This window comes from Rattus norvegicus, chromosome 13 (genome assembly GCF_021556685.1).
Source record: "Rattus norvegicus strain SHRSP/BbbUtx chromosome 13, alternate assembly SHRSP_T2T, whole genome shotgun sequence".
NCBI classification, from domain to species: domain Eukaryota; kingdom Metazoa; phylum Chordata; class Mammalia; order Rodentia; family Muridae; genus Rattus; species Rattus norvegicus.
In genome coordinates this window covers 22,679,158-22,703,815 of record NC_141546.1, presented here as the reverse complement: position 1 = coordinate 22,703,815, position 24,658 = coordinate 22,679,158, and the positions used below count along the sequence as shown (strand labels likewise).

The following is a 24,658-nucleotide window of genomic DNA, read 5'->3' as shown; positions in this document are numbered from 1 at the left end:
GTCCCTAAGGCACTGGGAACAGGCCAGGCTGGCTATGAGCAGAAGACTCTTTAGACTGCATTAAGTACACCTTACAGATGACTACGTTACATTACGGTGTCTCTTGCAACTACCACTAACGGCATGAATCCATCTTAATCCTATTTCACACTGATGGCTTGGCTCAAGTGGTCAATTAAGTATTCTCTGAGTTAAATCTGGACCTTGGAACATTTTTTAGCACATGGAAGCTCAGTCATGGCTCGCCGTGCAGCTCGTTTATATTTCAAGGGTGTCACTTAGTCATCATTTCACGTAATCTTTAATTCAGCATGAAATCTGTCCTGCCCTTCACAGCAATGACTTCCTTTTCAAATCACTGCCCCTAGACGTGACATATGCTTCTATGGAGAGTCACACACAGGGACAGTGGCAGTAGTGAAGTCCCTGTTAGGAAGTCAGTCAGCCCCCAACTGCCAATACACTGGCTACACAAGCACAAAGAGACACACAGACAAGCTGCATGGCCCTGAAGAAAGCCTAGCATGACAATCACATTTTAACCAAGTAGACCAGGCTAGTTTGAGGCTGCTGAGGTCCTCAATAGAGACTGTGATGTACCTTTTCCTCTCACCAAGAGAAAGCAAAAAGGGAGGCCATTATCAAAAACAGTGTAGGCTGAGGGTTATTAATCTGAAATTCTACACTCTCAAATGACCCAAACATTTTCAATGGTGAGTGGAAACTCTCCTGCATGACGCCAAAGCCAAGGCAGCAGCCAAAACACAGAGGTACCAACTCTACTGCACCAAGTTACCCTTATGCTCTGTATGCGGGATATAAACAAATCAATCCCAAGGTTAGCCCAGGCTCTCTTCCCTGGGAACAGCTCACAACCCATGTGCAAATGTTCTAAATAAAGCCATCGGGGAAAGTGAACCTGAGATATTCCTCGTCCTTAACACTTGAGGTCAGAATTCAAGCTAAAATCCTCCCTGTGGGTTTTGGTGCTTTCCAGTCAATCCTTCTCTGTAAGTTAGTGCCAAGCGGCAAGTCACTGCCAACTTCCTTTAGGTAATCAATAATTGAAAACATCCAATTTGTCTTAAAATCCATTTGGAACAGCAAACAAATCTGAAGCGGGGCTAGAGAGACGGTTCAGTGATTGAAAGCACTTGCAGAGGACCAGAGTTCAGTGACCGGCTCCATCGAACGCTCTTGTCGACATTCTGCAGGTACCCCCAAGTATCCGAGGATGCACATACATCCATGCAAGCAAAACATTCATATCCATAGACAAACAGTTTTAAGAATTTAAAGAAAAAATAATTATTATCTGAAACATTTGGTGGACATAAAGGAGTGGTTTTGTGGTTATATTTGTAAGGTATTTCTCACTGTACAGAGTTGCAGAGAGAGTCCTAGCTGCATTGTAGTTATTCAGAAAAAGGAGGAAGAGAGTGTGGCCATGAACTGTTCGCTGTGGCAGGTGAGTTACAGATTGTTAGTGTTAAAAATATTATCTCTACTTCATAGTTGTTCACAATTCTGTAATTAAAGCTAAAAATACAAAGCTAGTCTGGCTCAGGCCTGAAATTCCAGCATTTGGAGGCAAAGAAAAGAAAACTACCAGAATTTAAAGATAGCTTGTTGCTACATAGCAAGTACTGGGTTAGCCTAGGCTATGAGTGAGACAGTGCACCTAACCACAACCACCGCCACCACCGCCACTGCCACATCTCAAACATCAAACCAAAGTTAAAAACACATGCACACAACACTAAATCAGTGACCCAAATCTACTTTTAGCCTATGCATCAGGTTAAGGTTAGGTTAGAGATTCACATAAAAGAGTGGTGTTGAAAAGGGATCATGGGGTCAATCAACATGGCTAACAAAAGAAAGCACGCACGAGGACTTCTATCATGAAGGGATGTTCAATTTTGTCAAATGCTTTCTCAGCATCTAATGAAATGATCATTTGGTTCTTGTCTTTGAGTTTGTTTATATAGTGGATTACATTGATGGATTTCTGTATATTAAACCATCCCTGCATCCCTGGGATGAAGCCTACTTGATCATGGTGGATGATTGTTTTGATACATTCTTGGATTCGGTTTGCAAGAATTCTATTGAATATTTTTCCGTCAATATTCATAGGGGAAATTGGTCTGAAGTTCTCTTTCTTTGTTGGGTCTTTGTGTGGTTTAGGTATAAGAGTAATTGTGGCTTCATAGAAGGAATTTGGTGGTGCTTCGTCTGTTTTAATTTGGGGAATAATTTGGACAGTATTGGTATGAGGTCTTCTATGAAGGTCTGATAGAATTCTGCACTGAAACCATCTGGACCTGGGCTCTTTTTGGTTGGGAGACTTTTAATGACTGCTTCTATTTCTTTAGGAGTTATGGGGTTGTTTAGATGGTTTATTTGTTCCTGATTTAACTCTGGTACCTGGTATCTATCTAGAAAATTGCCCATTTCCTCCAGATTTTCCAGTTTTGTTGAATATAGGCTTTTGTAGTAAAATCTGATGATTTTTTAAAATTTCTTCAGATTCTGTTGTTATGTCTCCCTTTTCATTTCTGGTTTTGTTAATTTGGACACACTCTCTGTGACCTCTGGTGAGTCTGGCTAAGGGTTTATCCATCTTGTTGATTTTCTCAAAGAATCAGCTCCTGGTTTTGTTGATTCTTTGTATAGTTCTTATTGTTTCTATTTGGTTGATTTCAGCCCTGAGTTTGATTATTTCCTGCCTTCTACTCCTCTTGGGTTTATTTCTTTCTTTTTGTTCTAGAGCTTTTAGGTGTGCTGTCAAGCTGCTGACAAGAAGCTCAAGAAGAAGGATGACCAAAATGCGGATGCTCCCACTCCTTCTTGAAAGGGGAAAAACATATCTATAGGAGGAGATATGGAAGCAAAGTTTAGAGTAGCGACTGAAGGAACAGCCATTCAGAGCCTGCACCACACGTGGCCCATATATATACAGCCACCAAAACTAGATAAGATTGATGAAGCTAAAAAATGCATGCTGAAAGGGGCCAGATATAGATCTCTCCTGAGAGACACATCCAGAGCATGTCCAATACAGAGTTCAATGCTAGCAGCAAATCACTGAACTGAGAACAGGACCCTGTTTAGGGGAATTAGAGGAAAAATTGAAAGAGCTGAAGGGGCTTGCAACCCCATAAGAACAACAATGCCAACCAAACAGAGCTTCCATGGACTAAACCACTAACCAAAGACTATACATGGACTGACCCAGGGCTCCAACTGCACATGTAGCAGAGAATAGCCTTGTTGGGGCACCAGTGGAATGGGAAACCCTTGTTCCTGCCAAGGTTGGACCCCCAGTGCAGGGGAATGTTGGGGGGGTGGGTAAGGGAGGTGGAGAGAGAACACTGTATGAGGGAGGGGGTGGGGATGTGGGCTTATGGACAGGAAATTGGGAAAAGGAATACCATTTGAAATGTAAGTAAAGAAATATATCTAATAAAAAATTAGAAAAGAAAAGAAAGCATGTTCTAAAAATTATGCTACAAATGTGGACAAGTAGGTTAGCTGCTCCTCGGTGACACCGGTACATCTGAGAGGAGGCTGCCCTCCTACCACAGTGAAAACATCCTAGACACGTGTCTGTATGCTGAATAAACAGACGGCCCCTTCCACATTGCAGACAACAAGATGTTTACTGAATTCCTAACATGCTGCACATTCATATTTTAGAGATGACTTCAAAACCAATGTTATCATGGTCCCAGAGGACTCTTCACTAACACACACCCAATATAAACCCCAAAGCTCCTGCCTCTGGCCAGCAATGCTAAGTGCTACAATTCCTCTGCAATAAACTTTCACCAATTTCTCAAAAACAACTGACATAACACAAACACTTCTCTACAAGCTAAAATCCAAAACACACACTGAAAATTAAGAACGTCCTTGTAAGATTACATATCTAGGTCTTGTTGGTTTAAAAATCATTGGAGTTTGGTTATCTGTATCTTTTCATTATGACTAGGGTAGGGAAAAGAACATTAAAACACAAACATAGATTTTTCCTTATGTTGCTTGTTTTTATAAATCCTCTTCAAAATGCATCCTATATTCTCTCAACATAAGAAATCGTTTTCATAGTGCCATTGAGTATGACTAAAAAGTATCAAGCTTCCTAATACTACATATAAAGAATGCAGATGGCAACCACGATTAAGAGTAGACGCCACGTCCATGCCACCTTCTATTAGCAGCTCCCACCTACTCTCACTGGATTTGCAGTTAAACAGATTATCATACGTTTATTCCCAATATAGTGGTTTAAATGGAGGATTGGCCAAAGCCTCATATACAAATTCTACCCAAATGAGGAATCCTTCACTTATTTTTTCTGTAACAACTCATTATAGATAATTTGTTTTGATCACTAACCATATTTGTAAAAATAAAATAATAAGATGAAATGAAGTATTTGCAGTCATGAAGAGCTAGCTGCGTCTTAGAACACACTGGCCAGGATCCTACAGATTATCTGCATTATATCAGACACTTGGAAAGTTTCTCAGGTAGGTATCTTGTATTTAAGATTATAGGAAGCAAAGGCTTACAGTTTCTAAGTTTCCACTCAGCCATTCCCAGACCCCTGCCTTCTCACATGAATATCTATCCCTTTCCCAAACAGCTCCTATGACTGAGAATACCAGAATATAACTCACCTGGATTAACAAAGCATGTGTTCTCTGATTTACTAGAAATAATATAAATAAATAAGTCTTTACACAACAGCCTGATCACATTGGTGATGGCAGAAATGAGAGTCATAAAACTAAGTTAAAAGATTTGCTTAGTCATGCACATCCACACAGACACACATATACTTATTAGACCTGTATAGGTCCATTACACATGCATTTCACAAAAGCCAGAAATGACGCCATTATTCTTTCTTCTATCAGAATAGCAGAGTTTAATATTTGAATCTTAGGTTAAGTCATATAGTCATAACCTTATTTAGATTACTAACCTTCACTACATACAGCTCTTTCCGATGCTCAAAGCCTTCCTAAGGGAACAGAGATCTTAAAGCTCCCATTTCAATTAATTCACTTAACAGTAATCCAAGGTAGTTCAAAGTTCCTCCTCCCTCCTAGCACATCTCAGGAATATAAATGTAAAAGATGCTGCATATACACACAGCATGCTGTCTTTTACACACTGCTATCACATTTCTGAAGAGTTATCAAACCATTCTTCTTGGCCTAGACTCTAACTGTAGCCAGACTAACTTTGAAATCATGATCCTCCTACCTCGGCCTTCCCAGAACTAGAAATACACGTATGTGCCACCGCTACTGGCTTTAGTCACCAAACACTTTCTAATGGAGTGGTTATAATCAGCAGAAAGGAAAACTAGAGTTGGGGATTTAGCTCAGTGGTAGAGCGCTTGCCTAGCAAGTGCAAGGTCCTGGGTTCAGTCCCCAGCTCCGAAAAAAAGAAAGAAAAAAAAAAAAGGAAAACTAGCAGAAGCATCCTCGTACCCTGCTATCTCCATGTTCTCACTCATGTGTCACACACACACACACACACACACACACACACACACACAACTGTCCTATACTGCCTCCCATATACTGCCTCCCAATGAACTCTGGTATCTAAATCTGTTCATAATTTGAGCAATTAGAACGAGAGGCTCATTAGAGAGACTATAGCACTAAACCACAGAGATGGCACATTAGCCGACTACATCTAAGAAACACTAACCGAGCTAACAGTCAACAATCACAATTCTCAAGCTAGAAATAAACATTTCCCACTCTACTCGGGAGACGGCTTGTGAATCTATCACTTGTGTTTTGCTTCTTTGTCTAGTCCTGGAATAAAAGCTCTTTGACTATCCAGACCGTATGTGCAGAGTACAGTTAGTGCTGTGATTTTCAACTGAGGCTTTAATCTATCACAATTCAAAGTAAAGTCTAGAAGACATGTACATATGCTGAGTGTGTGTGTGTGTGTGTGTGTGTGTGTGTGTGTGTGTGTGTGTGTGTGTGTGTTGCTAAGATTAAGCCCAGGGTTCAGTAATAGTTTGTCATTCTATAAACAACATAAAGAATGCACTACATCATTCTATAGCACAAGATCTCTGCCCATTGTGACTCCCCTTCCTTATTTCAGATTCCATTGCTATGGGTTGAGCAGGTCTAGTGCCCACAGAATCAAGTGTTTGAATGCTTGGACCACAAGGAGCAAGACTAGTAGGAGGTGTGTCCTTGTTAGTATAGGTGTGGCCTAGTTGGAGGAAGTGTGTCACGGTGGGGATGAGCTTTACAGTCAGTCCTATGGTCAAGCTCTACCTAGTGCAGAAGAGACCCTTTTCTGACTGCCTGCAGAAGACAGTCTTCTCCTGGCTGTCTCCAGATCAAGAGGTAAATCTCTCTGTTCTTCCAGCACCATGACTGGCTGCATGCGGCCATGCCTCTTACCATGATGATAATGGACTGAACCTCTGAAACTGTAAGCCAGCCCCAATTAAATATTTCCTTTACTATAATTGCCTTGACCATGGTGTGTCGTCAGAGCAATAAAACCCTAACTAAGACACCATCTTTGTTAGGGCCTTCACGTATCTCCACCCTCTACCTGGAAAGCTTCTCCCACCAGATCTTCAATCACTCTTCTTCCATGATTTTTCTTTAAATGTACCTTTTCCCCACCCCTTTGTCCTAGCACCTTGTATTACACATTATGAGAACTTGCTAAGTTCTTTTTAAAACATACTTTGAAATGTAGTTAAGTTTATTTTACATTTTATGCATCCATGTTTGCCTGTATGTATGTATGTATGTATGTATGTATGTATGTATGTGCATCATAATCATGCCTGGTGCCCAGGAGGCCAGAAAGGGGCATCAGAATTGGAGTTCCATTGAGCTGCCATGAGGGTACAGTGAACCAAATTCACAAGTTAAGCACTCACCTCTGGGTTACCTCTGCGTCCTGTTAATAGCTTTCTCGCCCATTTACTTAATTAGCACAATCCTGAACCTGATGGGGACTGAACTTTTCTTTGATATAATCTCTATGAATAAATCACAGACCTGACCAATAGAAGGTACTGAGTGAATGCTTAACAGAGTTAGAATAGACCATCTTTTTGTTATAACTGTGTTAACCAGAATAATCTGCTGTGGTTTCCTTGGCAGTCTACATATGCTCTTATCTACACTCTCCTCACTATTTAAGAATTCGTATCTCACTTGTTTTTAATATAAGCAGCTCAAATCTAGCCTAATATACATTACTATATATTTGGTGTACACGACCAAAAGCATTTCATATAGGACATTCTACAACTCAACTGTACTCCTGAAAAATGTCATAGAAAATAGACTGAAAAGGCTGTGGCGCAGAAGCGGGGCCAAGACAGCATAAAGACTAAATGAAATGTGGTGCCTTAGATTAGAAAGAGAACAGAAAAGGAACTATAGGACACACACAAGCTCAAAGGCAGTCCAGAGTGGCACGCCAATAAGGTCTGTCGGTCCCCTGGTTCTGATGGATGCACCATGACTACATGTTCAGGAAACAGAACAAGGGTTATGTGGAAACAGTTCGTTATAACACTTCTGTAGGGGCTGGGGATTTAGCTCAGTGGTAGAGCGCTTACCTAGGAAGCGCAAAGCCCTGGGTTCGGTCCCCAGCTCAAAAAAAAAAAAAAAAACTTCTGTAAACATTAAATTGGGTCAAGCAATTAAAGAAGAGGCTTATGTTTCACATCATTATCTCAATGGAGAAGAAAGGATTTTGCTTTGACTTGTGCTGGCTTTGTACTCTGAGCGAAGGAGGATATCAGCAACTGATTTACTGCTTCAAACCCACAGTGTCACTTCACTGAGTACACGTCTAAAACTATCAAATACAAGGCACATTGTTTTGGTTGTGAGCCTAGCCTTTAACGGCTGAGCCATGCATATACCCAAAAGATGCCCCAACATACAACAAAGACACATGCTCCACTATGTCCATAGCAGCCTTATTTATAATAGCCAGAAGCTAGAAAGAACCCAGATGCCCTTCAACAGAGGAATGGATTCAAAAAATGTGGTTCATCTACACAATGGAGTACTACTCAGCTATCAAAAACAATGGCTTCATGAAATTCATAGGCAAATGGATGGAACTGGAAAGTATCATCCTGAGTGAGGTAACCCAATCACAGAAAAACACACATGGTATGCACTCATTGATAAGTGGATATTAGCCAAAAAGCTCGAATTACCCAAGATGCAATCCACAGACCACAGGAAGCTCAAGAAGTATGACCAAAATGTGGATGCTCCCACTCCTTCTTAAAAGGGGGAAAAATATCCACAGGAGGGGATATGGAAGCAAAGTTTAGAGCAGCGACTCAAGGAACAGCCATTCAGAGCCTGACCCACATATGGATCATATATACATACACATACAGCCACCAAAACTAGATAAGATTGATGAAGCTAGAAAATGCATGCTGAAAGGGACAAGATATGAATCTCTCCTGAGAGACACATCCAGAGCATGTCCAATACAGAGGTCAATGCTAGCAGCAAACCACTGAACTGAGAACAGGACCCCCTTGGGATGGAATTAGAGGAAGTATTGAAAGAGCTGAAGGACTTGCAATCCCTTAAAAACAACAATGCCAACCAAGCAGAGCTTCCAGGGACTAAACCACTACCACTTCCATAAGACTATTTATGGACTGACCCAGGGCTCCAACTGCATGTGTAGCAGAGAATAGACTTGTTGGGGCACCAGGGGAAGGGGAAGCCCTTGCTCCTGCCAAGGTTGGACCCCCAGTGCAGGGGAATGGGGGGGGCAATAAGGGGGATGTATAGGGGGAGGGGAGGAGGAGGGGTGGGAATGGGGGCTTATGGACAGGAAACCGGGAAGGGGAATAACCTTTGAAATGTAAGTAAAGAAATATATCTAATAAAAATTTTTTAAAAAGGCATATTCTTTATGCTTGTCTCCTATGGCTACGAGCACGCGGTAAATGTTAAAACAATTAGGCAAGCATGTACATACTTTATATCACACAGCCCACGGATGAAGCTGAAAGGGAGGCACCATCTTTCCCACTGCAGTTGTGAACTGCTTCCCTGTGCACTTAGAACCTACATTTGCCTTCTGTTAGGAGAAGCTTAAGTTCCATCAACCATCAACCAAAATCTGCCAAAGCTTCTCTGACAGGGAGAAAAGCTAAAGATTCTAAGAGCCAGCCTTCATCAGAGAACAGCAATTCGCCTGTCACCCAAATGAGGGAATATGCAGAAAAGCTGGGAAACGTCACTCCGCTTTTCCATTAACTGTCTACAGTTGTTCTCTTACTCACCTGCTAGACTGCTAGCTCCATCGTGCAGCAGCATGAATCATACTGAACTTGGACAACAAGTTGGATTGGAAATTTAAAGCCATAGCAATGGATTCTGTGGTAATGTTCTTGTTCCCCAGAGACCATCATTTAAAACACACGCCCAGAGCCAGAGCACTCAGTGCAACAATCCAGCCCATCACTTTGCAGTAAGCTGCAGACATGCCTGCTCACGGAGAACTGGAAAATCGGCATTCGCTCACCTTATGTATATAGTATTCGAGTAATACACGGATGTGCTATTTCATGGGACAACTAGACATGCACGACACACATGGGACTAGGGGAATATAAAATAGCCAGACTAAAATAAAAAGAATGGAATCACTTAGTGAGGCAGAATAAAAGAAAAATGGAGACTACATAGAGTTAAATGGTGTATGTGAAAATATAATCAGAAGGTGAGGGACATTTGTGAGCTTTCTAGCATATTCTGTAGTTTTGTATTTGTCCTGTCCTGGGCTAGTTACTAAAGCAGTTTCAATCTATTGTCATTGATTTGGAACATTAAGATGGTCATTACAGTCTACTCAATGAATTTAAGGTTTACTAAAACCTAACAAATAAAAAATTTACTTATTTTTTTAAATGGGTGTGGCTTTTTTGGTCTACATACATCTCTATTCATTGCTTCTGGAACTGGAGTTACAGGGGATTGTGAGCTGTCATGTTAGGGATAAGAACTGAACCCAGGTCCTCTGGAAGATCAGCAAGGAATCTTAACCACAGGGCCATCTCTCCGTCCTCCGTACAAAAATTGTAAAGGTTCATTATGCTGGTCTTATTTAAGCAACCATATTATTGAGATTCTATGAGTGCAGTTTTCATGTCACGTGTAGAAGATACTATCTCACAGAAGATGTCCTGGTTCTCGGGTTCTTACAATCACTCTGCCGCCCAACCTCAGCACCTGTCTCTGAGCCTTAGTAGGACTCCCATTGTAGATCCATCAGTCTGCTCTATGCACCCCACACACTCATCCTTGGTATTGTGACCAGCTGTAGGCTGCACAAATACAGTTTCTTTGAGGGGGGCAAGAGGGACACTTATCTGGGAATAGAAGGGTAAATATTTAAAATACAGTTAAAAATTATATCACTTTAGGAAAATGGGCATAGTATGTTCTCTCTAGGATCTATGACCTCTCTAGCCGCCAGGAGCTGGCTAGATCTAGATTTACAGTACCAGGCATGAATCCCCTCCCAATGAGTGGACCCGAAGTCCAATTAGACAGCTATCGACTATCTCAAGAAATGAATGCAACTACTGTAGCACTGTGGATCTCCTGAAGGGCCAGTCACAGGTTCTGCCCCCAGTTAAGAGCTGCAGGCAAGGAGTGGCTGAGGAAAGAGGGAACATCAGCTTTGCTCACAGATGAGCTTCCTGGTAGTTATCCAGTCTCAAGAGGTCAGCCCAAACCTTAAACATGCACATACGAGCAACAGGAATGGACTCATCCTCCTACCCGTCTCTCTCTCTCTCTCTCTCTCTCTCTCTCTCTCTCTCTCTCTCTCACACACACACACACACACACACACACACACACACACACACACACACCAACACTACCACCAAGAACTAAATAAGTTACAACATTGAAAATGAATGGGGGGAACAGGAAGAGTTGGAGGGGGAGAAGGAGAAATACAGATGAGTACTCAGATGAAATTCTAGAGGGAGGGAAGGACAGAAAGGAGGAAGGGAGGGAGGGAGGGAGGGAGGGAGGGAGGGAAGAAGGGAGGGAAGAAGGGAGGGAAGAAGGGAGGGAGGGAAGAAGGGAGGGAGGGAGGGAGGGAGGGAGGGAGGGAGGGAGGGAGGGAGGAGGGAGGGAGGGAGGGAGACACATCCATTAACATTTCTTTAAAATGCTGTTTGAGGCTAGGAGATAAAGCCAGTGACACTAAACTCCAATCAGTGAGAGGTGTTCATTTTCACCCGTACTTAGCTTTTAAACACTCAAAGTTGCTAGTCACTAGTCTGAGAAAGAAAAACACTCTGCAGAAAACTGCGTTTTGGAACTGAGTAAGGTACAAAGCCGGGTTGCAGGCGCGAAGGCGCTGTTACCTTGGAGACTTGACGCAGCCATCGTAAGTACTCCGTGAAAGTATCGAAGCAGATGTAGTAAGTCTGGCTCTGGGGCCCGGAAGAGCTGAACGCTAGACAGTGCTGGTGCTTTTTCACTTCTTCCACCTGAGGAAAGATGCAGAGCACAAAACAAGTGAAGCAGAGGTGGGGACAGCTCCCTATCCAGACCTGCCTCTCCCCACAATGCTCTTCTTAGCTGTTCTTGCATCTGACCAACCAGTTTTAGTTACAAGGAAATCCAGAAAGGGCGTTTTTATCTTTATTAGAACTCACCACCCAAGTGAAATTCCCCTCCTCCTGTGTGTGTCTGTGCTCCCGGGGCTAAGGTACATATGGAAGTCAGAGACAGGTTGCAGAAGTCAGTTCTGTTCTTCCAAGGTGGGTCCCAGGAATTAAACTCAGGTCAACAGGCTTGGCAGCAAGTGTCACTACCCATGGAGACAACTCACTGGTCCAAGTCAGCTTTCTTTAACAGTGTAGATGCTTGTTATTGGAAAACTGTAAACTGATCAAGCTCTGGTGAGTTTCGGAAAACTGATACGACAACAACCACCACTAGATTCTGACCAGCCTACACCACACTTTACTTCTAGCTCTTCCACAGAGACTAAAAAGAGAGGAAACGGGTTCCTGCATTCAATCTGTTTTTCTTTACCAACAGGATGACAAAAAGAAATACACAAACATTAATGAGAGCTCAAATTACACAGAGTGAGTTATTTTCTCCCAACTGGGTCAACAGGTTTTAAAAGACTTAGGTCTTCTTCAGCAAGCTGCATTATTTGAAAACAGTGCAAAGCAGGTTTGACAAGATCTGCTTGTGAAAAGCGGAAGCTATTAACTTTCAATCCACTCAATAGTAGAAATCTGTCCAATAACAGGCCTGGGAAACAGGCTGCGTTTCTGAATGGCAATGCTAATTATAGCTAGCTTTTTCTGACCTTACCTGAACACTCCATGAGCTTTTCTGCCTCTCTGAGTACAGTCTTGTTTCTACTATATATGTCAAAAGATTTTTCACCCTTCAAGTTCTATTATCTCATTACATCTTTCATTACAAAATTCTTTCTGTCTTCAAAGTTCTGGCCTTTTACTAACCTCCTACAGTGCTCTTACTTTCTGATTCTCTCTTACAGCTATAATGTAGGCGATGATGTTCCCACCCCACATCTCCTGATATGGAATGTAGCTGTTCAAAGGCACAGATCAAGACTTTCATTTCTTAGATCAAACATAGTGCCTTCCCCCATAAAAGACATTTGATAATGTTATATTCACATTCGCCTATGCAAATTCATAGCATCACAGAGAGACAGACTTTCTTTAGGTCTAACAACATCAAACATTAAACACATTTGCATCTTAAAATAATCATGTATGATGGCAACATTAATGACAAAACTTCCAGCAATCCATGAAAAGACACAATGTTCAATAGTAAGCTGCACGCAATGCACTGGATGTGTTCACTCGGTGGAACTCTTGCCTGGCATGTGTCAGCCTGGGTTCACTCTCCACTACCACGTGAAACTGAAACTAGGTGTGATGGCGCATGCCTGCAATCCCAGGCGGGAACGCCAGGACTTCAAGTCATCCTTGACTAGATACATAGTTCACTCACCAGCCTTAATGCTCAGAGGTTAGCAAGCAGTGCTTTCGGAATGGAGAGTAAACTGACCCAAACCTGTCCTTCAGTCTGGCCACACACCTGTCTCGATGCTTGAGTGTCAACCTTCCCAGAACGAGTGCATGCAGAAGAGGGGAAGGCACTCAAAGGACAGACCAAACTACAGAGCCTCAGAGACACTGTGCGCATATGGCCTGATCTTCAATTCTGAATCTTAGAACACATCAGATATCCGTCAACCTTTTTAAGATTGGAATTTTTTTTTAATGAAAATTGGCTTCTAATTTTTCCTCCAATTGCATTTTCTACCTCCTTTCCTATCCAGGAGGGAAAAAATGTAAAGAGAACTCATTTCATGTTTTCCCAATTCCAACAAACCATTTCTTATCCAAATCTTTCCCCTTTTTAACAAATTACACCATTTACAAAACAGTAAACATTGGCATGTGGTTATAGTGATGCTATCCCCCAACAGAGAACTCAATACTTTTTTATAATTAACCAGTAGAGAATTTAATACTTCCCTCAAAAAAAAAAAAAAAGGTTCTATTTTATAAGCAACAGGCATAGTAAAATAGTTAACATGCCCAAAGAAAAGTCACCATAATGCTGGAAATACCTGTTGAGTATGAGTGCCATTTCCAGTTCATAACAAACTAAGGATGTTAGTCCTGGCGAGTTCAGCACCAGGAGGAGTTAACCTCTGCCATCACACTTGCTTATGCCTACATGCAGACCTAGGAACAGTGTCCTGCACCCGACAGCACACAGGATGCCTCCTTATAAGGGCATTATCATTTGCACTCTAAAACAGAATAATGACACTCTCACAAAAGTGAGAGCTCAGACCAGCCAAATCCATGTCCCTCTGACTACAGAAATGGAGGGGGTCCTTACTACTGCTGGAGTACATGTCGGTATTCTAGCTTTACTTACTTTTCCACCAATGAGAGGCAGAACGTGCATCTTCCCACTCGAGCTGTCTTTCACAGACGACACTATCAAGCACGTCCCACACAGAATGACCTGGCGTCTTGTCCATCTGTTCACTGGCAACTGCATTTTGCCTTTTCGGACATTGTACATTCCCGAGAGCTGAATCCGCTCAGAGCTCCCAGTGCTATGAGGCTTTCCTAAGGCAAACACAAGCAAACATGTAATATATTAGTCTTTAAAAATGAGCATTTTCCCTCTCAGCAGTATACCAGATTAATGAGGAAGTAATCATTTTAGAGAGTTAAAACTAACTTATAACTAAATAGTCAAAGTCATTGTAGAATTATGGTAATAAAACAACCGTAATAATTCCTGATGTCTGTTTTGCTATCAAGTGAAGTGCAATCTTTAAAAAAAAAAAAAAAAAAAAAAACACAAGAAAAAGACTATTTCAGGCCTTTCTCAGTTCCTATTCTTTATCATTTATTTTATATTAGAGATGGGGTGGCTAGTCATTAGTAAACTAAAGAAAATATTATGAGTCAAGATAGAAAATAAACATTGAGCATCTCACATTTAATTAACAATCAGTCTTAGTAGGACTAAGTGCGGGTTTTCCCTGCACACCAACCCAGTGCAGTGTTCACTTACTAAAGAGGAAAGGAGAAGCGAATGTTCTGACAGGAGCCCACCATCAGACCAGAGGAGACAGAGCACGGCACTGTACGTTAGAGAGGCAGGGACAGGCTTCAGGAGCTACTGCCCTGAGGAAGGACGTGAACCCCACACCAACACTGTCAGCAGCAGGAGCTCTGCTGACTTGACACCACACTGATAGCGCTACAGAAACATCAACCAACGTCGGATGCTGAATTCATCAGAGAGAAGTAAGAGACGCATGTCCAGCACTGGGACACACGTGAGAAGTGAGGTATTTAGAAGTCTAGCTGCCAAGGATCGGGGGAGTAAAACGTTCAAGAGACACGGTATTGTTAAAAATGGGCAAATGGTTCACAGGCCAGCAAACCCGACGAGCCTAGTTTGATCCCGAGGACCACAGTGGAAGGAGAAAACTAACTCCCAGACAAGCTGCTCTCTGGCCTTCACACAGGCACACTCCGTGACCACATGCACAAAATACACAAATGAGACTTTAAACTTTAAAGACACAGCAGCAAAGACCCCAAGAGTTGAGAGCTGCCTGACGCCCATGGAGCATGGAGCAAGAAGAGCCAACAGCATTTAAAACCAACTTCAAGAGGAGTCAGAGTTTTGAACCCACCCAATAAACACAGTTGGGCAGATATGCTATTTTCTAATAAAAGAGCATGTTCTCATTTACTTCCTCTTCCAGCATACCAAACTGTTTTTATAAAATGACTACTTCACCCTTGCAATCTTATGCTGGCTGGCAAGGATGAAATGTGACTGTACAGCTAGTCACATTTGAGCCAGTGCCCACAGGAAGGGGTCTGTGCCGCGGCCCACCGGTGCCCATCTGCCCACAGCACATAAGAAGCCAGGAGACTGTTCCTAACACACAGAACCTGCCACTGTCGCGGTTCGCTCTGCACATGCTCATTTATGCTGAGACAGGAAGATGCCTGGCATCCTACTGGGCTTTCTCTTGTGGTGATAAACACAATACCCAAAGTAAGTTGACAGGGGTGGGGGTGGGGGTGGGGTGGGTTTTATTTCAGCTCACAGGTCACAGGCTGTCACTGAGGGAAGCCAGGGTGAGAACTCAAGGCAGGGTCCTGAAGGACGCAGCTGAAGCAGAGACCATAGAGGAGTGCTTACTGGCTTGCTCTCTACCTGCTGTCTTTCTTAGACAGCCTGGGACCAGCAGCCCAGGCATAGTTCTGCCCATAGTGGGCAGGGCCCTTCTTATCAATCAGTAGCCAAGACAATGTCCCACTGAATGCTCCAGAGAAATCTGAGAGAGGCAGTTCCTCACATTTGTTCCCTCTCCGCACGTATGTCAAGCTGACAACCAATACCAGCTGCTACTACAGGAGTTTGAGACCTCTGTATGTGACAGACTCTCTCCCATACAGGAGACGGTAGGGAACAGATAAGATTCTAAGGGAAATGAAAATGGACTAAAATAATACCTGAATCCTAAAACCCAACTTCCTTGACTGTGAAATAAAAGAACATTCTCCAACAAAGGATCCGATCTAAATACATCCACACCTCTGTACACGTGTGAATGCAGAGAGGCAGACATATTATCTAACCACACCAGGGAGGCTTCAAGGACACAAAGGATCTATCACATTCATTCAGGTTTGCAAATGAGTATAGAGACAGAAGAGGAAAAAGCAAAATCTGGGGTATATAAAGAGAGCCCTTCAATTCAGTAAATCCAAATACCTTCCTAGAGAAAGCCCAAGCAACTACCAGACATATGGACTTAGGCCAGAAAAAAACCTTTAATAGAATGGACATATCAACAAAAACTGGATTTTTATGTTCTAGTCAGGAAAATTCCCAAGAGTTCCAAATAGTCATGGGATCCAAGGATGAGACAGGTTTGTTCTTAGAAAGCACTAAAGAGCTCACTCGGAAGCCAATCCCCACCACCTACCCCATCCTACCTACCCTCACCCCACCCACACCCACACCCACAGCCATGTTGTCCCGAGTACATTTCTCTCTAGTTTTTTCTCTCCTGGGTGTTCCATATCAGATGCGCCTGCAGAACTGGCTGGGTACCAGCTGCCCTCTTGGGAATATGGAGGTGACTGAGGTAATACACACCTGGGCAGTCACACAGGCACACCCTCCTTTGTGTCAAACTTCCTTATTCTCCAACACTGGAATCATTTTAGCTATCACTATGTAGTCACAAAATTTTTAATTTAAAGTTGTTCCAATTGCCGGTGCTCTAATAAATACCAGTAACATCAAAGAAGTTGTTCTCTGCCAGTCTAAAGCTAAGCCAATGGGTATAGACTGGGCTGTAGAAATGTTACTCTAACCCCTTGTAAGCTCAAGACATTCTCATGACTCAGGACATGCTCTGAAAACAAACATTTGAGGCTAAAACAGACATAGGACAGCAGACATTTAAAGCCACACACACACACACACACACACACACACACACACACACACACACACATTCTCTTCTATCTGCTCACTTGGCACTAACAGAACTGGTGATCTAGAGCCAGCGAGGTAGTTGGTTCAGCAGGCTCAGCCCTTGCCACTAAGCTTGGAGTTCTGAATCCAACCCCTGGTACCCACACGGTACATGCACAGAAAGCTCCCACAAGCTGTCCTCTGTTCTGCTGTACATGCATATATGTATGCATGTATACATACATATACGTATGTAATATTCTTTAATGGTGATCTATATTACCCCCCCAACACATACACACAAAAGACATTGCCCCATGAAGGGAGTTAAGGATCCTTATAGGAAATTATACCATGATTTTAAAGGATCTGCTTCTTAATGACTTATTGAACACTCCTCTCCCACATCAAAAGACAATTCCCCTTTTATTTATTTTGTACAGTACAATTCCTGGCTTTGGGAATGACATGTCCACCACAGGTTTGCACAGGTAGGAGAGTAAGTATGCACATTCGTGTCATGCACATCCTCGAATAGCGGTCTTCCTTGGGTTGGTTATCCCTGCAAATAGGCCCCACAGCCTAATGCCCAGGCACTGCTACCCATGACTACACCGTGGCCCATGAGAAGGAGTCACTGCTGAGGTCTCCGCAGAATGCAAGCCCTGAATGAAGCATGGCAGCCATCACTTCCAGCAGCAGCGACATCTAGGCTCCTTGTCCTACAACTGCTAGTTGAGAAGTGTCTGGTACCCCAAAAAACATACACCGGGGATACCTTGCCCCAAATCCCGGGTCTCCCCAAGGTCGACCCAGGCCACTGATGGGCCAACTTCTTTTTCAGGAAGTCACCTTCCATTCACAGACACAGTGACACAGGAGTAGAGTCTCCTGAGCAAAAGGCCCTCCCTTCCCACACACTCCCCAACCCTCCAGAAGCCTGATCATCCCTGAAACCATAAAGAAAAAAGTCAGTCATCTATCTTGGGCAGGCCAACACCATCGACCCATCCTGAGCTGGCAAACCCATTAGCTACCCCAAGCTTAAGTGGTGCTAGGGCAGAGCTCCATCCATTCATCCAGTAAATTAGGAAGGCTACAGCCACAGACACCAGCAGAAGCTGGTTCACAGCACTAAGTTTTCCTGGTCTTATACCCTGCCTTGCACCAATAAGAAAATAAACTCCTAGCAGCCATCCTCAAAAACAAAGGAAGGAAAGAAGGGAAAGGAAGGAAGGAAGGAAGGAAGGAAGGAAGGAAGGAAGGAAGGAAGGAAGGAAGGAAGGAAGGAAGGACCCACTATAAACCAGACCTATGCAAAATTCTAGGGGGAATAAGGAAATCTTTCCTGAAGCACACGGCTTAAGGCAACGTTTCTCAGAATGTGGTCAGGGACATGTATCAGGATCACTGGACTTTCTGGCAACTCCAAAAGACCTACAATTTTGGAATCCTGGTAGTCACCAACCAAATGTTGCTTTCAGCATCGCCAACAAAATTTTTGTTTTATGGCAATAAATCTAAAAAATTTAATACATCTACAACTTAATCTGCAAAGTAAGATTTTCCTCCAACAAATGTATTCTTTATGCCCATGAATTTCAACTGTGTGCTCACTATAAACCAGCTACTTAGTGTTTCTGTACCACATAAAGTCACTTGAAAAAGAACATGAAAGAAAGGCATGAACTCTAGAAGAAGTAAAATTAAGAAAAAAGCATGTAAAAAAAAAAAAAAAAAAGCATGTATAGAAGGCTGTGGGGACGACACAGAGTTTAAGAGCACTTACTGCTCCTGCAGACGCCCTGGTTCAGTTCCAAGCAAATGGCTCACAACTGCCTATAATTCCAGTTCCAGTGGGTTCAACACTTTCTCCAGGCCTCTTTCGATACCTGCATGCATGTACACACACATACACACACAGACACACACACACACACACACAATACATATATATATATATATACACATATGAAGATAACTGTGCATAAACATCACATCTGACAGATAAGTGCAATTGGATTCATGTGACCAACCTCAAGAAAATAAATGATGCTGGCATTAAAAGCAAGAGTCTACCAAACTTCCTCAAATTACATTCCAAACATTTTTAAGTTTTACTATAAACATTGAATTACTGAGAGAACTCTAATATCTTTCATATCTATCATTTCCAGTGCTCTTCACTACTTTATATAAATCCAATCCATGTGAGGTTATTTTCACTCTGTTGGCCTTTTCTTGTGGTACGGATCTGCTAATAATAAAGTCTGCCTGCTTCCGTGTATAAGCGAGCCCTCTTGTTTCTTAGTGATATCTCACTGCACTCTGGTTAACAGTCTTCTTCAGAATTCTCAAGGTGTCCTTCCAGCACCAGTGCTGCTATAAGTGTGCATGTCCCCTGCTACCTGGCTGGCCTTTAAGATTCTCTCCTTATTGATAGGTTTAAGCGATTGGTTTTTCTCTTTAATGCATGGCAGCGGAAGGGTGTACATGTGCAGGCCAGAAGACAATCCTAAGTGTGAGAATCTCTGTCCACAACCTTAGCAACAAGGTTTCCCATGTCTCTACCTTCCTGGACTGGGATTACTCATTCGTGACACCACAGCAGGCATTTTTCAGTGAGGGCTGGGAGTCAGCTAGGGTCCCTGTGCTTTCAAGGTCAGCACTTTACCAGCTGAATATGTCCCCAGCTCCCTGCAACCTGATGTTTGATCTATTCCTTCACATTTCTTATACACAAGACTTAGAAATGATGGTCAAAACTGAGAGTTTTGCCAGCTATTACTACTTGCAATGCTTTCTCTGATCTCACTAGTTCTCTTTGGGGTTTCCGACTACACACACACAAATTAAATACTTGAAATTATAACCCCATGACATTCTTTCTGTTTGCTTTCCTCAATTACTGCATCTTCTGGTTTACTAATCTTTTGTTCTGAACTGTTTAAATCTGTTTTTTTTTTAATTAGATCCAGTATATGTTCTATCTCTAGAAGCTCAATTTGGGTGGGTACACACACACACACACACACACACACACACACACACACACACACAAAGTACTTTCATTCAAAGAATGAGTACAGGAGCTGTGTAAATGTCCTTGAACCTAATCCTGTCCCTCACACTGCTGCTGTGTCAGTGTCTTCTCAGTATGGGTCTTTTTCCCACATCACTAATAATTTTTGTTTGAATACCATTTGCTATGAATTCTAACCCTGTGAACGCTAATTTGTGTTTCCACAAACAATGCAGAACTGTTCTAGAACAGTTATTTGGAAGCAGTGTATTTCTTGTAAATTTGTTTGTAGGACAGCAATCTTGAGCCAATAATAATATTAGCAATCAATACTCTGATGAGTCCTCTTTTCCACTCTTGCTAGTAGAAGCATGACCTGGTCCTGGGCTGCATGCGTGTCAAGCATGACCTCTCCCAGTCTGTTGTGGTGTCTTTGCAGCTTTGTATATATTCCTCATATGCGTGCTCTAATTGTGCTCGCGCTCTCTCTCTCTCTCTCTCTCTCTCTCTCTCTCTCTCTCTCTCTCTCTCTCTCTCTCTCAGTGGGACCTTTTACAGATTCCTAGAACTTTATCTCTCTGAACTCTTCTTTTCTCTCTAGCACCAAATTATGCAGGCTACTTCCTGAAAAAATGGAATTGTAATTTTGTTGCCAATGAACTATGGCTGCTGACCTAGAGCCGCTATTGCTGCTGTTTGTTCTTGTTGTTTTTAATTATATACTTGTTTACTATGTGTGTGCTTGTGACACCTGCGGAAGTCAATTCTTTTCTTCTACCAGGTGGGTCTTACGGCTCAAACTGAGGTCACCAGACTTGACAACAAATGCCTTTCCCTACTGTGGCAGGGGCTCAAGAGATGGCTCAGTGGTTAAGAGTAGGAGCCACTCTTACAGAGCTATCTCAGGCAGCTTACACCCTCTTCTGAAGGCCTCCACGGACACCTACACACAGACACACAGACATACACACAGACAGACACACACACATATTCACATTTACAAAACAACATGTTCACAGATTCTTTTACATTCTTCCCTCAAAAGCTGGATCCTCCTTCCATTCCCCTTCCGTGTGACTAACTTCTTTCTTTTTTTTTTTTTTGGTTCTTTTCCCGGAGCTGAGGACAGAACCCAGGGCCTTGCGCTTGCTAGGCAAGCGCTCTACCACCGCACTAAATCCCCAACCCCGACTAACTTCTTATAAAAAGAACGGTAGAAGGAACAGTGGCCTCTTGCCACCTCCAAAGATGGGCCCTAAAAGACTCGGGGCCTGGATACCACTTACTTCCTATGATTTTATAGAGACCATGTTCATTGGCCGCTGCGTGGTCATGAAGGCACGCACACAAACTGACGAAAGGCTGAAGAGAAGAGGTACAGGAACTTCCCACGAGCAGCAGTGTGGAACCCAGGCCTCGAACCACCTGCCATGTAAGTCCTAACACAAACAGATGCTGAAGCTGCTGTGAAGCCTGAAGAACTGCAGTCCCTGGGACATACGACTGCAAACTTCAAGACAGACCCTAAGCCGGACACTCAAAAGGCTCACACCCAAGCTCCCAACTCAAAGCTATGGAAAAACAAAGGTTTGCAATGTTGAGCCACTGAGTTTGAGGACACTAACTAGTGTCCCTTACTATGTTGGTTTCACTTAGTTCTGTCCCCTGAATATAGTAAAGACATAATAGTTTGTATTTCTCTAAATGTAAAACTTAGTAAACCTGAAAGAGTAAAGAGAGAGCAAGAATAGCATATTAAGCTACCAAGACAATGGGCAGATGTTATGAGCCTTCATGAACCAAAAACCCAGGAGGATCTAAGGACTCTACAGTTCATGGAGAAATCCAACATGGCCCCTGGATGAGTGACACACCTCAACGCTCTCACTTCAACAGCTCTATCTTTTGAGCTTAAGCACTAATAAACTATAAAGTGTCTTCTTATTGGACTCAAATCCCTAAATCCTTTTTCACTAGTTCCAGTGATAGAAAGGATGAATTTAATCACTCGTCTAGGGCCATCTCAAGAGCCAGCAAATAGACTAAAATGACCCTGTAAGAGCCTAGAGACCTGAGCCCTAAACTACATCCGGTAATTTGTCTGGACGGAGAAGCTAAGGTCACCATGAAAAGCCCTGGCAGGAGCTCTGAAACAGACTGAAGTGTGGTTGCTCTTAGCTAATGAAAAAACCACAACCAGCCACTAACTGGTTTGGGGGAGGGTTACTTTATGCATCAGATCAAAACACATCAAGTCAGCTGCCCAGTAATTCCTGCTTCTCCCTGATAGCTACTCAGTTTGATTGGGGTAATTTATAGCCCTCAAACTGCTGTAGACTCTTAAGCCTTGAAAATACTAACAGAGCTTACAATTCGCTTTACAATACTCATTAAGTAGTGCTGGAAAACTGTGTACTCTCCCCAGTGGCCTTAATGATTCAGTAAACACGGAGCTAAAGTAATTTCAATGTAGGGAGAGAAATCTACCAAACTCTTAAATAAGCTATAGCAAAATTAGTTATGAACTTTCAAATTATAAGATGTAATTATAAGTTGTAACTGCAAGACTCAGCATAAATACTGAATGGAAACCAGTTCAAGTGGAAGGCCTCAAACTTTTTAGCAGACACACCAGAAAGACCTGGAAGCCCACAAATAAAACACTGATTGTAGGGCTTCACCTCCAAGAGTTCAAATTCAACTGAGTTTTAGAATTCACTGAGACTACAGTTTGAGACACACCGACTCCCAGCACTGGGTGGAGTGGTCCCTTTAACCGAGGCTCTGCAGCATTTGATTACATTAATTTGAACCACAGAAGCAAACGGACCACGCTGGAGGTAAGATGAACCAGCTTATATTCTCAGGCACCTTTAACTCTATCCGCTGTGCACCAGGGAAAACAGAAGTTCAACTGGCTTTAGCAGTCGATGCTTAGGTCTGCTCTCGGGCTGTTTTAAAGAAGGCTTCTTTCATAAAGTCGTTGTTTTTGATAGCTGAGTAATATTCCATTGTGTAGATGTACCACATTTTCTGTATCCATTCCTCTGTTGAAGGGCATCTGGGTTCTTTCCAGCTTCTGGCTATTATAAATAAGGCTGCTATGAACATAGTGGAGCACGTGTCTTTTTTATATGTTGGGGCATCTTTTGGGTATATGCCCAAGAGAGGTATAGCTGGATCCTCAGGCAGTTCAATGTCCAATATTCTGAGGATCCTCCAGACTGATTTCCAGAATGGTTGTACCAGTTTGCAATCCCACCAACAATGGAGGAGTGTTCCTCTTTCTCCACATCCTCGCCAGCATCTGTTGTCCCCTGAGTTTTTGATCATAGCCATTCTCACTGGTGTGAGGTAAAATCTCAGGGTTGTTTTGATTTGCATTTCCCTTATGACTAAAGATGTTGAACATTTCTTTAGGTGTTTCTCAGCCATTCGGCATTCCTCAGCAGTGAATTCTTTGTTTAGCTCTGAGCCCCATTTTTTAATAGGGTTATTTGTTTCCCTGCGGTCTAACTTCTTGAGTTCTTTGTATATTTTGGATATAAGGCTTCTATCTGTTGTAGGATTGGTAAAGATCTTTTCCCAATCTGTTGGTTGCCGTTTTGTCCTAACCACAGTGTCCTTTGCCTTACAGAAGCTTTGCAGTTTTATGAGATCCCATTTGTCAATTCTTGATCTTAGAGCGTAAGCCATTGGTGTTTTGTTCAGGAAATTTTTTCCAGTGCCCATGTGTTCCAGATGCTTCCCTAGTTTTTCTTCTATTAGTTTGAGTGTGTCTGCTTTGATGTGGAGGTCCTTGATCCACTTGGACTTAAGCTTTGTACAGGGTGATAAGCATGGATCGATCTGCATTCTTCTACATGTTGACCTCCAGTTGAACCAGCACCATTTGCTGAAAATGCTATCTTTTTTCCATTGGATGGTTTTGGCTCCTTTGTCAAAAATCAAGTGACCATAGGTGTGTGGGTTCATTTCTGGGTCTTCAATTCTATTCCATTGGTCTATCTGTCTGTCTCTGTACCAATACCATGCAGTTTTTATCACTATTGCTCTGTAATACTGCTTGAGTTCAGGGATAGTGATTCCCCCTGAAGTCCTTTTATTGTTGAGGATAGCTTTAGCTATCCTGGGTTTTTTGTTATTCCAGATGAATTTGCAAATTGTTCTGTCTAACTCTTTGAAGAATTGGATTGGTATTTTGATGGGGATTGCATTGAATCTGTAGATTGCTTTTGGTAAAATGGCCATTTTTACTATATTAATCCTGCCAATCCATGAGCATGGGAGATCTTTCCATCTTCTGAGGTCTTCTTCAATTTCTTTCCTCAGTGTCTTGAAGTTCTTATTGTACAGATCTTTTACTTGCTTTGTTAAAGTCACTCCGAGGTACTTTATATTATTTGGGTCTATTATGAAGGGTGTCGTTTCCCTAATTTCTTTCTCGGCTTGTTTCTCTTTTGTATAGAGGAAGGCAACTGATTTATTTGAGTTAATTTTATACCCAGCCACTTTG

At 42.5% G+C, this 24,658-nt stretch overlaps 1 protein-coding gene across 1 annotated transcript in view; it reads right to left on the bottom strand.

Moving 5' to 3' along the window:
* The window catches only part of Phlpp1 (PH domain and leucine rich repeat protein phosphatase 1), a 222,007-nt gene that overhangs the window by 102,988 nt on the left and 94,361 nt on the right, over positions 1-24,658 (bottom strand). The window contains 2 exon segments of the mRNA NM_021657.2: positions 11,450-11,575; positions 14,034-14,230. Of these exon segments, the coding sequence (NP_067689.2) occupies positions 11,450-11,575; positions 14,034-14,230 (323 nt within the window).